Source organism: Tachysurus fulvidraco, chromosome 2 (genome assembly GCF_022655615.1).
Source record: "Tachysurus fulvidraco isolate hzauxx_2018 chromosome 2, HZAU_PFXX_2.0, whole genome shotgun sequence".
In the NCBI taxonomy this organism is placed as follows: Eukaryota; Metazoa; Chordata; class Actinopteri; order Siluriformes; family Bagridae; genus Tachysurus; species Tachysurus fulvidraco.
The window spans coordinates 34,024,705-34,039,905 of NC_062519.1; the positions used below are offsets into that span (position 1 = coordinate 34,024,705).

The window sequence follows — 15,201 nt, forward strand, 5'->3', positions numbered from 1 at the left end:
AGAGAGAGAGAGAGAGAGGCTTTCCTTCATGGACGCTGACCTCACACCTACTCTGCTGCACACTGCTTCAGTCTTTTCTCCTGGACACACAAACACACTAACAACAGCAACTCTATGAGCTCTTACTGCTCACTCACTTGCACTATACTCCACATCTGCATGGCTTTACAGAATATCAGTGATGTAGAACTTTACAGAACTGATATTAGGAAAAGGTTTTCTGCCACTGTCTGTCATCAGACATCTAAACTGATTTGCTGAGCTACTCGACCACACCAATTGAAATGTATGATGTGTATGATTACTATAATGGTGGTCCAATAATACCTTGTGGTAGCTGCACATTATATATATATATATATAAAGCAGATGAAGCATACAAGAAAGCCACAAAAACTGGATTACAATATTATGTGCAGTAATGCAAATAAATAGCATGTAGTTAGGCCTACAATGGATTTGCACCATGCCCAATGGTATCCCCTTCCTTGTGCCATCTAAAATAACCTCCTTTTTTTGGAATATAAAATTTATCTTATTTGAATGTGTTTGTCTGTTTCTTTACCAGAGGCCAAGAAAAATGGAATTTGCGCCTGTTTTGTGGTGTCCATGATAAGCATTGAATTTCTTTTGCCATGTCACAGTCCATACTGATGCTTAATGGCTCATATAAAAGTAGACACTTAGGGACACCTGAGTGTCTACACATCCAAGTGCTTCCTCATAATCATTTAAAATTGTAAGCATTCAACTTCAACCACTAAAATTGTAAAAGTGTAAGGTTATCTCAACTGAAGTAAAAATGTCTTACACTGAAACCCATCAGTGCACTGACTAATTTTATACAACTTCTATAAAATAATTGTTTATTCTGATTGAAATGTCAGATAAGTCCATTTCCATTCTTAGGGTGAGATGAAACTTCAATGTACTAGATAAAAATAGTTAAACTCTGCGTCTTCATTTGTACCTGCTTACCTGTTGAGTTCAAATCTCAAGAGTGCTAGAAAGCCTATGTTGGCATTTTGAGCAAGACTCAAACTTCAACCTCGCAACTGTAAGCTCAAACTGGAATCTGCTGACCATCCTTCCCCTTCTCTAGCCCATTAAAGTATGAACCATAAACTGTGTACTTGTCAGATTTTGATTTTGAATTTGATTGTTACTGGGTTTTTCCAAGTTGACCTTGTGCTTTCTGCTAATGTGTGAGGATTTCACTGTGGGGGTGTGTGTAAAAGGCTCTCTGTTCGCTCGGTCGGTGGTGAAGCGGTGTGTGTGTTTGTGTTAAAGTGGACGCAAGCTGGCCTGACTCTGAATTGAAAATAAAAAGGCCTGGAAGGAAATTTCTCTCCTGATTAACCCCAGACACACACATACACTCATGCATGCACACTGTTGCCCTGAATGCAGCCAGTGTGAAAAACTCACATGAATCACGTCGTTGACAGGAATGCCTAAACAAGCACAGTACACAGACAGGGCTAAACTGTGTACACACGCATACACACTGCAGCCTGTTAGTAACATAGATTTCATTAAGAAGTGTGTCTGAACCAAGATTTTTTTGACCTTCATTTAGCAGCTGAAGAGAATTTCCCTATTACCCCTTTACTTAGTGCTTACAGTGTTTTGTAGTGGAGCAAAACGACTTAATTCTAGATTAATTTTTTTTTAAATACAGACATATTCAGCTGTTTGTCATGCAATGCCTTTTTGAAGTGATTGTGTGATAATGCATAAAGTTTACCTGGAGGCTACATAATAAGCTCCCATAGTTTGAGCATAATCCTAGAGAAGAAATGGTGTGCATTTCATTCCTAGATTTGTTTTTAATGACTGCACACAGAAGTGAATATTTGCTTGCGTTTATGCTGCTGGAAAAAATACATCGCATGGCTCCATCTGCTGGTTAAAACTAACATTACTTTGAACTGCATGATTGCCAAGAAAAAGGATGTATTGTCTGTAGGCAAATATTATTTAAAAAAAATTATGTGAAAATTGTAACGTAAAACATAGATATTAATGACCTGGGAAAATATATAATGAAAAAAATATAAATAAATAAATAAATAAATAAATAAATAAATAAATAAATAAATAGATAAATAAATAAATTTCAATATATATCTATTTTCCTCAGGTCATTAATATCTATGTTTTAAATTACCAATAACGATTCCTTTCTGCTAATAAAATCACATTTGTACAAAATCTTGAATTTGTAGGCATGTGGATAGACATTTAATCCACATTTAACATCTAATCCAACAAAAACTGAAAGTGAAATATACATAAATGAGTAAAATCATCTCAGAGTAAAACAATGACATTTAACTGGCAGAAAAAAAAATGCATTAAAGGATCAAAATTGTTCCAACATTTAGACAAAATCTTGACTGTGAATGATTTGTAAAATGTACTTTTAAAAATAACATGTAAAACAAGGTATTGAAGAATGAATTCAAATAAATGAGCATTACGCATAATGCTTTCTCTCTACTAATAAATTCTACTTTGTACATGGAATTTACCTTAAGGCTTATAAAAGCCTGATCAAATTGTGTAGATTTCATTTTTAAATAAGCAATTTGGCAAATCTGATCAGTAGTGAGCTATTTGGCATTAATAGTTTGTATGTTTAGCACTCGTGTGTATTATCACTTACTCCAGGCCTAATGTTTAGTCACATGTGTGTCTGACTGTGTCTCTTTAGGGTATTAAGGTGTGTCTTATACTCTTAAACCACAAGAGTTTATGCCCATGCCTCAGTTTGCTTCAGAGCATTACCACATCTCAATACTAGACCTTTCCCTAAGAACTGCTGTTATAATGCCTTTTGAGTCCCATTTGATTTCAGTTCTTCTCAAGGTTTCTTCCTCATACCATCTGAGAGGGATTTTCCTTCCCACTGTCTCATCTGAAGAATTAGATCTTTATCTCTATTTCCTGAATAAACCTGAATAGAAATTGTGTACTCAGGAGATACATTGCCTCAAAACGACACACAATCTCGGAGGGTGATTTTGAGCTTGCATTTCTACCTGTGTGAGGGGGGTTCCATGATCCTAAAAACATGCTACATACTAAATTGCCCCTAGGTGTGTTTGTGTGTGTGTGTGTGTGTGTGTGTGTGTGTGTGTGTGTGTGTGTGTGTGTGTGTGTGTGTGTGTGAGAGAGAGAGAGAGAGAGAGAGAGAGAGAGAGAGAGAGAGAGAGAGACAGAGAGACAGAGAGACAGAGAGAGAGACAGAGAGACCGAGAGACAGAGAGATGCCTTGACTCCAGTGTTCCAGGGATGGGCTCTGGATTCATATAGATGAATGAAATTGAACGAATGAATGAATGAATGAACCACATTATACTGTGCCCAGTGACTCACCGTGTCCCTGTACCTGTGGTAATAGTGAATACTTTTATGTGTTTTGTTATTTCTTATGCCTATAGCCTGTGTAATTTTAGACACTCCTGTAATGATGGCAGTGGCGTGTTTGTCATAGGGATCTTGTGGCCTGTACAGGTTGTGAATTTTAAGTGCGGCTTCTGTTATGGCCTATAAAAGTTAGTGTATAGTCTAGCTTGAGAGGTGAAATAATGGCCTTTATGTAGCCTATATAGGGAATAGTCTATAATAGTTTGTATTCAAATGAATGAATTTGGTTGTGTGCATTGGAACACATCCATAATGGACTGATGAGGATCAGATGTCATTTTTATGTGAACATGGAAGATGGATTGAAACATATTCACTGTGAACTGATAACAAAGATTAATTATTTATCTACCTATTATCACTATCTATATAACAAACAGAAAATGTGGTTTTATATATGTTCACAATGAGTTGATGAAGGTGAGACATTGGTGATGTGTTTGTGGCTTGTATACTGAATAAAGCATGTGGTTTGGGACACATCCAGAAGGAACTAATAATAAAACATCTGTAATGGGGGATTTTTATGGCCTAGAAAGTGAATAGGTTGTATAGTTTGGTACAAGGCCTTAGTGGACTGTTGATGGTGTGGTGTAAAAGTCTTTATGTAGTGTACATAGTGAATTGAGGTCTGGGAGACATCCTCCCTGGAGTGTTGACGATTTTATAGATCACAGTGGACAGATGAAGGTAAGGCAGTTGTAATGAATATAATGTATATGATCTACAGTATATAGTGTATTTGGTGAGTTCCCATTTTCTATCTCTTATTATTCTTACTCTGTAAGCAGAGCTTGGTCAAGACAAATATACTGCTGCTATTTATCATGCAAATAAAGCTCTCAGACCTGAACTGTAAGATAGTAAGGCTCTGTCGCATCCAGAAAGAGAACAACAGCTAGGGTTGAGTGCATAGGCCAAGATGAAGAACCTGCACTCTGGCTGCACTGCATGAGAAACAACATGCAATATTTTAAAATAAAGCATGCACACACACACACACATACACACACACACACACACAGTCGGTGTGTGAGTCTGTCTGTGCTCGCTTTTGTCAGACACTACAGACATTGTTTTCCTTCACTTTCCTCATCATGCTGTCTAGTAAAAAGCATCATTCATCAACACTGAAGCCTCTAGAGACTTTTAGGACATTACAGTGAGCGGCAGACGATTTACACTCTGTTATAGAACCTCAAGTGAGTCTGTGAAACCTCACACTCCACAGTGTGTATGTAAACACAGGATGTCCAGGAATCTGTGTGTGTGTGTGTGTGTGTGTGGGGGGGGGGGGGGGGGGGGGGGGGGATTTACCTAGAATTTACCTATTCTGGTTGTACAGTTAACTACAACACTACAATTGCATGCATGTTAAACCCAATCAACTCTTGGTTCTGCAGTAGGTTCATAAGTAAATAATTTGTGCATGATTATTTATGTTTTTGTAGAGTAACACTGTGGGACTGACGACATTATCCATAAGGAATGCTCCCATAGGACAGCCTTTCTGCTCGTTCTCATTAGTGAACAGTGGATGCCAAAGGAGGAAGTGCAACACTGTATGGGATGCTGGTTGTTTATTGTACATGTGGGACAATGCCACAGTATAAATACTACACACTCTGCTTCCTCGTACAAATTTTGTTTATTTTCTCAAATTATTTTAAAAGGTGTTGTTCATAAGAATTTCCAGTCCTGTAATAATCACAGTGCTGAAAAAGGAGTACTGACAAAATTATTGACAGTAAATTAGTCTGACTTTCAAGGTTTCTTCCTCGTGTTGTCTCAGGAAGCTTCTCCTTGTGCCATCTGGTCTGTTCAGTAGTGATCTAAATCTAGATCCAGATCTAAAGCTATAAAGCCGCCTCGTGACTACATCCAATGTTAAAAGTGCTATACAAATAAATCTGAATTGGACTTCATTTAATTCATTAGTCTACAACTTGTTCTTGTTACACTTTTTCATTGTTACCATTCCACGGAAAGCTAACTGTCATTCAGTTTGATCCAGATTGCACTAGTGTCTAAGTATATCGCTGAGCACATCAGGACCATACTTACTGTAACAGCCAATCAGAGGCTCTCTGGCAGTTCTTTGAATTAACCTGTCAAACATATGGTACATTTTAACCTATAAACATCAGATAATTTCAAATCAGCTCAATAAAAGAAGGCAATAAAGTTAACTTCTTTTAATGCACCTCCCCGATTGGTGCACCATTCAGTTTCACATTTCCTTAAACTTCCTGTCATTAATAAGCAATGCTGCCGCCTGACCCTGATCTAGAATGATTGGACTGATTCTCAGACGCAATTGCCGACATATGACCCTGCTTACATGATGCTGCTCAGATCACATTTCCTTCTGTCTTCTCAGCTTAAAGGAAAAAAGTGAACACCCCTTCTAATAAATGTCCATTTGGCAGCCGACCACCTGTCTAGGCTCTTCATGGGAAAACCTCCTTTTGTTCCCAAGCTTGATTAGGATCAGCAGTCTTCCGGCTCTGTCAGCTCCACAGGTGGAGTGTTTTTCTCATTAAGTTAATGCTGCAGCACTAACGTCCTGTGTGTCACTTGACCTCTGTTCCTCTGTGGAGGTTGAGCAGACAATAGAAATCCTAGGAAGGTGTCCACCCAGCACGGAGATGAGTTTGTGCAGAAGAAGCCAGACACCAGAAGGAGGGGTGAGAAAAGAGTTGGCTGTGCTATTCCACTGAGCATTTAGTCCAAACATGAGGCCACGTGGCCCATTTTGGAGCTCACAGCCTTTTGGGTGTAAGCCACACAAAGAAGCTACTGTACAACATGTGCCAAAGAAGAGCTGTTGAGAAATAAGAATAGCCCTGGACAAAGCCAGAAGTGGTGCAAGGGATGCAGGGGGTCAAATAAAATGTAGATCAGGTCATGATAGGAGAGTCAGCCAGAGGAGAATGATGAGGAATTTGGGATTGAAATGCTGCCAGCTACTTTAGGCTGGGAGGAATCGTGGATGATTGGAGCTGAATATACTGGACAGATGTCAAGGACAAAAACCGCTACGGGGTGTGCATCCTCCTAGCAGCTGACCTAAAAATGCACTGTTGTTGCAGACACTTCTAGGAATTGTGTATTCATGCTTGGAATTCATAGTTGGATAGATGCTAATGAGATTACTATAGACTACTTCCTGGTTTAGAGATTGAGATGGCTGTGAAATATATATATATATATATATATATATATATATATATATATATATATATATATATATATATATATATATATATTAAAATCTAGCAGGTTAGCATAAACACAAAATGTATTTATTTATTCATTCATTCATTCTTAACAATGTTTATGCTAACATTTTTCAACACTGTAATGATGTCAATTGATGGTTACAGAACGAACATTCTCCAAAAATCTTTGTTAGCATGTTGATCAGTGTGTGCTTAAAAAGCCTGGATTTGGGCGTCAAAATTCAATATATTCGTCCATGAATACTGCCAGGAATGTCATCTGGCATTCAATAATGAGGAAATATATTCATTATCTTACCAAGAATGCTACTTGTTTTGGATGAAAATTAGATGTTACATAAAAGTCTATAGCAAGCAGCGACTGTTATAAAGACACAGAATGGCCGTTATTTGATCAGAGTTAGCGTCACAACACTCATAAATAATGAGTGTTGTCATGTCATGTCATGTCCAGACGCCATGTTCTGCTCTATAGTGTCTTGTTACGTCTCAAATGAGTGACAGTTGCTGGCAGATGGTAAGAAGGACAATGACTGTGGTGTTGAGTCCAGCTAATATACAAACTTCTTTTGATCGATAGGACTAGCTTATGTGCATACAATATTATACATGGTACGGGTCTGGATACAGTTGTGTAAAATAAGACAATAAGGTCAAGTTTGTAAGGCAATAAGGTAAAAAGTTATTATTAGTAGTATTACCTCCCAAATCATACCAAATGGTGGACTAGCTACTCAAAATTTCCCTTAGGTGTGCCTAAGTGTTTTTGTGTCTGTATTTGATGCCCTGTGAGCATGACCTTGAGCAGGATAATACAGTGAATGACAAAGAATAAAAACAAGCCGACATATGAAAATCACATTTGAAAAATTTAACTATAAAGTATGAAAAATTAACATATGAAAATGAATGCAAGAATCCTTACACTACATGTAAAAGATCTACTACATGTGACAACTATGTCATGTCCAAACTTTACACAATTTTACCCTATAGATACTAATTAAAAGAGTAGTCAAAATACCAACATGTCCGCATCTTCCTTGGAATCTTTAAGCAAGCAGAGTGCTAGTCTCTGGCCAGACAATATTAACCTTTCACCAATTGTACCATTAAAAATGCCACACTTTACATAATGAGCACAAGACTTCAGGCCAGGGAGTGCCATAACGTTCCTCCTTTGAGCAGGAAATGGGCGAAACCTTGGTCAAAATTATTACCCCGACGGATTCTGCTGTGAAGGAAACTGCTCCTGATAGCAGAGGCCGTTCAGTTTCCTGTTGTTCAAAACAGTTTCGTTTGTTTTACCATGAAGGGACAAAGGGATACAGGTCACTGAGTAATGAAAGCAGGGAAAGAGCAAAAACAGCAGGGTGTGTGATTATGTTCATATAGAACTAACTCTAATGCGTTAGTTAAGTAAGACTGAAAAAAAATAATCAATCTATGACAGAGTTATTTGTGGGACAGCAAATACAACTTCAAAAGATTAACACTTCATTTATAATAAGTCATTTCTATTATGGGGTTCTAAGAAATTGACGAGTTCAGTGTGGTTATTTATCCTCAAGTCTTTGGGAAGCTTGTTCCATGTGTGGTGGTGCTGTAAAGATTGAGGCATGCTGGACTTTCACACACTAGAGATTATTGACCAGATATCAAACAGAACAAATCAGGAACATGTTTAGGTAGGATCTCTGTTTAAGAACTTTTTAAAGCCTCATGAGTCATTGAGTCTAACCTGCCTGATCTTTATCAAATGGAAACAGATATTCAACACAAGATGTGACCTCGCTCTCTCTCTCTCTCTCTAATATATATGTGTGTATATATATCATGAGAAAACACAGATTCATAAAAATAAGCCTAGAAAATCCAGCCTTCATTTGAGGTTTTGTTGAAACAAAATGGAATAAACTTGGTGTTCTAAATATGAAATAAAACATAACATGGCATGCTGTTCTAGAAAAATAACCAATGACGGGGTGATGTAATGCAACATAGAATTACTGATAATTCACTGTGCTGTAACGTACAGTATATAAAATAAATAAAGTATTTTTCATTAAAAGCATGTCCTGTAGTGTTTTATTCCTCTTCTACCACAACTATTTGCAAAAACTACCACAGAGTGCCTGCAGTTTATCCTACAGAACTGGGGGAAGAAGGTGGGGCACACTCTTAATGGGGTGCAAAACCAATATAGGGAACACACACACACACACACACACACACACACACACACACACACACACACACACACACACACACCAGCATATCTTTGGACTGGAAAAGGAAACCGGGGTATCTGGAAGAAACCACCAAAGCACTGTGAGAACACACAAGCTTCACACACAGGGTGACAGGGTGGAGGCTGGAGTCAAACTCCCAACACCAGGGGTAGGCAACAAACATGCTATTAAGATTTACATTCTAGCTGTACACAGCAGTTCCCTCACCTGCCTCTCCTGAAATTAATAAGGAACATTAATTAACACCAATAATAATAATAATAATAATAATAATAATAATAATAATAATAATAATAATAATAAAGAATGCCCTCTATCCTGAAGTTAGGAGTTGACAATAACAAAATATTAACACTGGAGACTCCTTTAATGAATCTTAAACTTCTCCTTGCACCGAAATATTCACCATATCAATAATCCAAGTTTTATTTGTTAAATAATAAATGTTTATTTATAATTAACCATCGATTATGTGGATTGTCTGTCAAACAAGACCCTGATGTGCTGTTACTCTGATATGAGAATTCAACACTGCTTTTATACAAGATGCTTTTTAACCACGTGTGATCCTTATGCTATGTTTATGAAGGCTTTACATTGTGTGACCTACTAAAGAGAGAGAAGATGCCATTTTACTGGTAACTAGTTCGTATCCATGTAATTGAAGATTATGAATCTAAACTTTAGTTTTATTTTCCAAGACTACTGCAGATTCCTTAGCTGTGATTACAGTAATTACAGTGATTGGTACATTGCTATAGTGTCCATGCTGTAAGTTATACAGATTCCAAGTAATTGCTTTAGGTACGAATAAAAATTGTTCAGAAAACATTGTACTAGATCATAAGAAGAGTCCATTTTATATAACGTTCATTTCTTTTTACTTTAAAGGTGCATTACATTTATTTAGACATAGAAAACTAGGTTACCATCTCTATGACCATCCAAATGGGGAACAACCTAAAAAAAAGTCAGTTCCAAACCCGGGAAAGTGACATTGCACAATCAACAAATATATAAAACGAGGAAATGTGTATGTGTTTGTTTATGTTTCTATGGTAACAGCTGAGATGGGGGGAAAAAAAACATTTAACAGAGAAACACTTTTGATAAGTTTTGATAACACCATAACTTTTTGATATGGTAAATATTTTTGCAAGGACATTTTTACTTATCATGTATGGAAGGAGTCTTCAGTGTCAACACTATGTAACAGACAGGAAGTTTTCCACCACAGGAGAGACTTCAGGATGAAAGGCTTTTTGCTTCCTGGTTTCTCTGAAACATAATAAGCTTTAAGAGAAGAAGAAAAAAAAGAGGGGTTGGTGAGCATGGCGGTTATAGCTGTTAGAACTTGTCTCACAGATGTTCTTTGAAATCAAGGGAAATTTGTAGGAAATTCAAGGGAATCCGGGCACATGTTGTGTTGCCACACTTTGCATTGAATGAAATGGGAGGTTATATAGTACAACAACACACTATTGTGACACACATTTGGGATAAACTACGCAACATAAGCAAAATAAAATCATTTGACTCAACCTTCTAGAACAGTTGTGACACAAATTAGCTTGTTATCGTGTTATAACAACCATAAACAGTCATTCCAACACCAGCCTCTCATTGATCTTCTCCTGAAGTACAACATGTGCACTTGTGCTCATACACAAAATGTATGATGTGTCATTAGTTAATGAATACAAATTGTTTGCATGGGCAAATTACTGTGGTGTGATTATTTTCCTATAACAGCATGTCCCCAAAGTGTTTTATCCCTTACCCAATTCGAACCTCTCCATCCAAACCACAATGCAAGTCTACATTACATATTTCCCTAATGGAAAGAGAGATGATGTATTTACACACACATCCAGAACCACATGCGTATGTACACACAAAAACGTGCCTTTTTTTCAAGCCTTTTTGTCTCCATACTGATTCCTCATAATACAATGTCAATATTAGGGACAAACCTCCCTGAAAGTTAAGATCTAGGCTTAGTAAAGCTTCAAACACAGACAGTGACATTCTGAAGATCAGTTTAATTTACTCAATCGTATAATGATTAGGAGTCATTAATGTGCCCTTTCCACAGATCTAATAAGAGAGACATCTAAAAACCTTCATATGAGAACCAACTTTTTAATAAGTTGTAATAAATACTCCAGTACATGCATGATCCAGAAAAAAAGCTATTGTAAATCTGTTAAATAGTGTAAAACCTATGGCACACACTCAAAGCAGCTTTAATCAAACCAAAAGATTCACAAATTGAAATACAAAGCATCAAAATGCGTCTCACTCTCACTGCATTTCTTAATAATATCCGTCACGTATCCGACTACAACCATCACTCTGTCTGCTGCTCTCAGACACTAAAACTGAGGTAAACTTTCCACTAGTTTTCTTTTGAGTATTTTCAGTCCAACATACAGAATGACCACAACATCTGTGGCTACCAGTGAGTTAAAAACAAACTAGAAATATGTTGTGATGTCAGTTTCAACTAGGTCTTTTTTTTTTTAATTACATCCAGTGCAAAAAAAAAAAAAAACTGCCACCTTTGTTGCACAAGAATAGATGAACAGACAAACATCTACAAATTCAGTACATTCACTCAACAGCATCACACAAAATGGGGTTAAAGAATATTAGTCTCTTTGGTACATTGAGAAAAACATCTGTAATGGGCTTTGCTTTAATTCACAGAATGCGAGTTGACCGGTGGTAGAGTCCTGGGAGAGGATCGTTCCCTGAGCGCCTGTGAGAGCAACGTGCATCCATCAGAGACGGCGCAAGCTGACTGGCGCAGCCTTTCACGGTACATAGGCATCTGGGCGCTGTTTTCGGCATGCTGGGATACGTCCCGGAGACCCTGTGTGAGGAGAACACAAGCCGAAACTACGCTCATAGCGCCTCCCAGTACAGCCGTCTGCACCGCTTTACCATCTGCGCTGACATTAGCCGGTTTGCCCAGGAACTGGGGCTCTGTAGCGAATCCCACCAGTGCATTGACGGCCTGAACCAGCGGCCCACTGAAAAGCACACATCGGTTGCGTGTCAGCTCGCACGGGCTCGTCTTTACCTCCTTGACACAGGCGAGAAGCGCAGTGGCACTTGTGCTCATGCACTTTACACTGGCTTTGAACTGCTCTTTGGCAAACCTGTCCTTGGATTTCTCACTTGCCAGAGATGACGCCTCTGTGAGAGTGGTCAGGTTCCTCCGGATGTTTTGAGAAACTTCCAAGAGGAGTTGGGGTGTTAAATCAGAAAGTGGGGTTACACGCAGAACAGAGCAAGTTTGATCCACCTCGTGACGGCAACGTGTCACTTTGTAACGATCCACCAAGCCAGGAACGGCGGTATGTGAACCTGGTGTCTCCACTGCTGCCAGGTATGCGGCGTGAGCTGAAAATTCTGTTAGAGACACGACCAGATTGCTCATTTCCACTAAGCGTTCCCCGACCTCCACAAATTTCCCCATGTTAAGCTGGCTCTGAATGTCATGAGTGATGATGGACAACTCCTTCGTCCTAGCGATCACTGTGTCCCGACACTTTTCGAAAGTCTCTGCCACCGGCACACCATCCGCCGTCATCACCGGCCTCGTCTCACTGGACAGCAGAAGCAAATCTGCCACCAGCTGCATCTTGCTTTTGCATGTGTCACAAACAGATGAGAGTCTTTTCCGCTGCTGCAAGCTGCCACTCGGGATGTTGGACGTTGGAACCTCGCTGTCTGACTTTCCCGAGCCACTACTAGCCATAGTATGGTGGTCAAGCTAATATTCTGGATTTTCTTTTTTGAACAAAATATAGATTACACCACTCATTCCACAGTACAAACTCATAACTTATGTGACAATGTCTTCAGAAATAATACCACGCCTTCTCTGAGAAACTGGCCAAAAAGTGTTGTCCTTCAGAAAATATACTACCATCCACTGTTTACTATTTAAACATCAAATTATTTCAGTAAACAATAGCAAAATCTGAAAAAAATAAAAAAAATAAAAAATAGTGGATAATGCAACTTCAATCAGGAAAATCATGCTCTGGCATACCTGCAATATATGAGGGTCAATGAGGTCAAAATCTATGCTACATTTAAAATCCCTTCAATACAATGATGCTGAACTCCTTAATGTTTAGATAATTTGACCTTACTTAATTGTGCACATCACACAAAATCACATCATGGGTATATTGAATCAATTTCACAGGTTGTTTTCTGTCTATCTAGGTCCAACAACACACACACATATATATTTATACACAAACGCACACAAAAAAAATGACAAAAACAAATAAATCACACACACACTTGCAGTGCCATACAAGAGATCATATCAAGGCAAAGTGCTTGCTGATTCCAGGCCACCAAAAACCAACATACATCTTTATCAAAAACACTTTCTATACTGAATCTGCGAGCATGAAGTATCTACTGCCACGGTTGTGTTTTGTTTTTTGTTAAATCATGGTCAAGCAGACGGGCGTTTATAGTTCCTTGCCCTTCTCGTGGTTGCAAGAGGCCAAATGAAATCCACCGAATGACTAAAACCAGATGAGCCATTGTTCATTTTGATCCTCCAGTGAAAAGTGCCTTTGAGGGTCATGGCTGTATCACAGCAGCAGTTTGAATCAAGCCCTCTGTGATGATCCTCCACCTTCAGCACCATCATCCCACAACGCCTACTGTATAAACGACTCCAAAAAAGCACAAGGCTGGGCTTTAAACCTCCAGAAGACCAAGGTTTGTGTTCCCTCGGCTTTTAACCTCTTCCTTTTTGCTCGTAACCCAGTGATGTTGGCCAGTTCTTTCCGCAACCCGGGTCCCTTATGCATTACTGTCTATTTCCCATGCACCTTCTTCAGCAAAACGCATGGGAACCACGGTACCATCTGGCATACACGCTGCTGGGCTTTCCTGTTTGTAGGCATCTCTTTTAAATCCGTTTTAAACAAAAATCCAGTTTTTTTAAACACATCACCATCCAGTAGTGTTTGAAGAGAACCAGCATGAGGTGTATTCCAGCTTTATATACGTGTGGTCTCTTCGTCTGTACGAGGAAGCAAACTAGAGGGTGCGGCTTTACTTCAAATGGGAAACAAGGCGTTGAGGGATAACAGCCGGTTTCCTTCGAAATGAAACGAAAGCGCTTAGTTTCAAAAACAAAGCTGTGTTTATCCAAGAAAGTCGAGTTTTGTGTGAAAAAAAGTGTTGCTAGCTTGTTGGCTAATTCGTCAGAGGGTGCGGCTGCGCTTCAGTTGGGAAACAGAAACACAGCGCGCGAGGCAGAGCTTCTTTCAAAACTGCAACCGTTTTTTTTCTTCTTCTCAATAACCGTCCGTTATTTTTCAAACGGAAAAAAATGTTACGTTTTGTGAGGAAAATAATCCCATATCCACTTCGTTCCCTTTGACGTGTCCTTCAAATGATACACTTTTCACTCGCTCGCATAATAATTCGTCTTCAGTTGTAAAGTTGGTTCATTTCCACACTAAAGCCATCATTTCCCGAGGCCCCGACTACCGGCGTAAGAGCAAAATTACACCCGAAACCTACTGCTAGCTTTCGAGCTTCTCACTTCCTCCCTTGTTTTAGCGATTGTTCCACTTTTCCAGTCTTTGGGATCACCGCAGATTTGTACGCTAGATAAGAAGCAGGACATTCTATCCAAACTTGCCGTTAATGTTAACCTCACGCATGGCCACTGATAGTTTATCGTTACTTTTTTAGCTTAGCTTAGCCTTTAGCTCGTTAACATTGTGTTTCAAGTACGCGCCGACGTTGATTTTTGACTTTTACAATACGGTAGCTATATATATTTTTTAAAACTATTTTTAGATCGTTGAATCAATATGCGTTTTAGTATGTTATCGGTCATCACTTTGAGTTTCTGTTTCAGAGGAAAGCTCGTACTGATCCTACCGCACCAATAAGGACCAAACTGATGTTTAAACCGTTAGATTTACTCGTAGGAGGCGAAATTGGAGTCAAACTCAGTGTGACGTCATCTTTTATCCTACTTTTCATTGGACGGATATGCATTTTCAGCACATGAGAAGAGCCAATCCGATGTATGTGGGCGGAGCTAAAAGCCGGCTGAGTGAAATCCACGCTTGTTCCTTGATGATAAAAATTTAAACGTTAACTAAAGCGGACTTTTAGTAAAGACTGTTTAATCAGACAACACGTTTAATACAAAAAAAGTCTTACAGCTCTGTTTCTTTTAACTTCCTGTCATTTTAGAGCTATGACAAGACAGATAG

The 15,201-nt window shown here is 38.7% G+C and overlaps 1 protein-coding gene across 1 annotated transcript; it reads right to left on the reverse strand.

Moving 5' to 3' along the window:
- Nucleotides 1-11,052: 11,052 nt before the first annotated feature.
- On the reverse strand, nt 11,053-14,823 carry tlnrd1 (talin rod domain containing 1). The gene has a single exon (XM_027162071.2). It carries the CDS (start codon nt 12,690-12,692, stop codon nt 11,625-11,627), a length of 1,068 nt encoding a protein of 355 aa, XP_027017872.1. The 5' UTR covers nt 12,693-14,823; the 3' UTR covers nt 11,053-11,624.
- Nucleotides 14,824-15,201: the final 378 nt, after the last annotated feature.

What these genes read in the sequence shown, in the direction of transcription:
- tlnrd1 (XM_027162071.2), bottom strand. Translation starts at nt 12,692, where the DNA reads ATGGCTAGTAGTGGCTCGGGAAAGTCAGACAGCGAGGTTCCAACGTCC.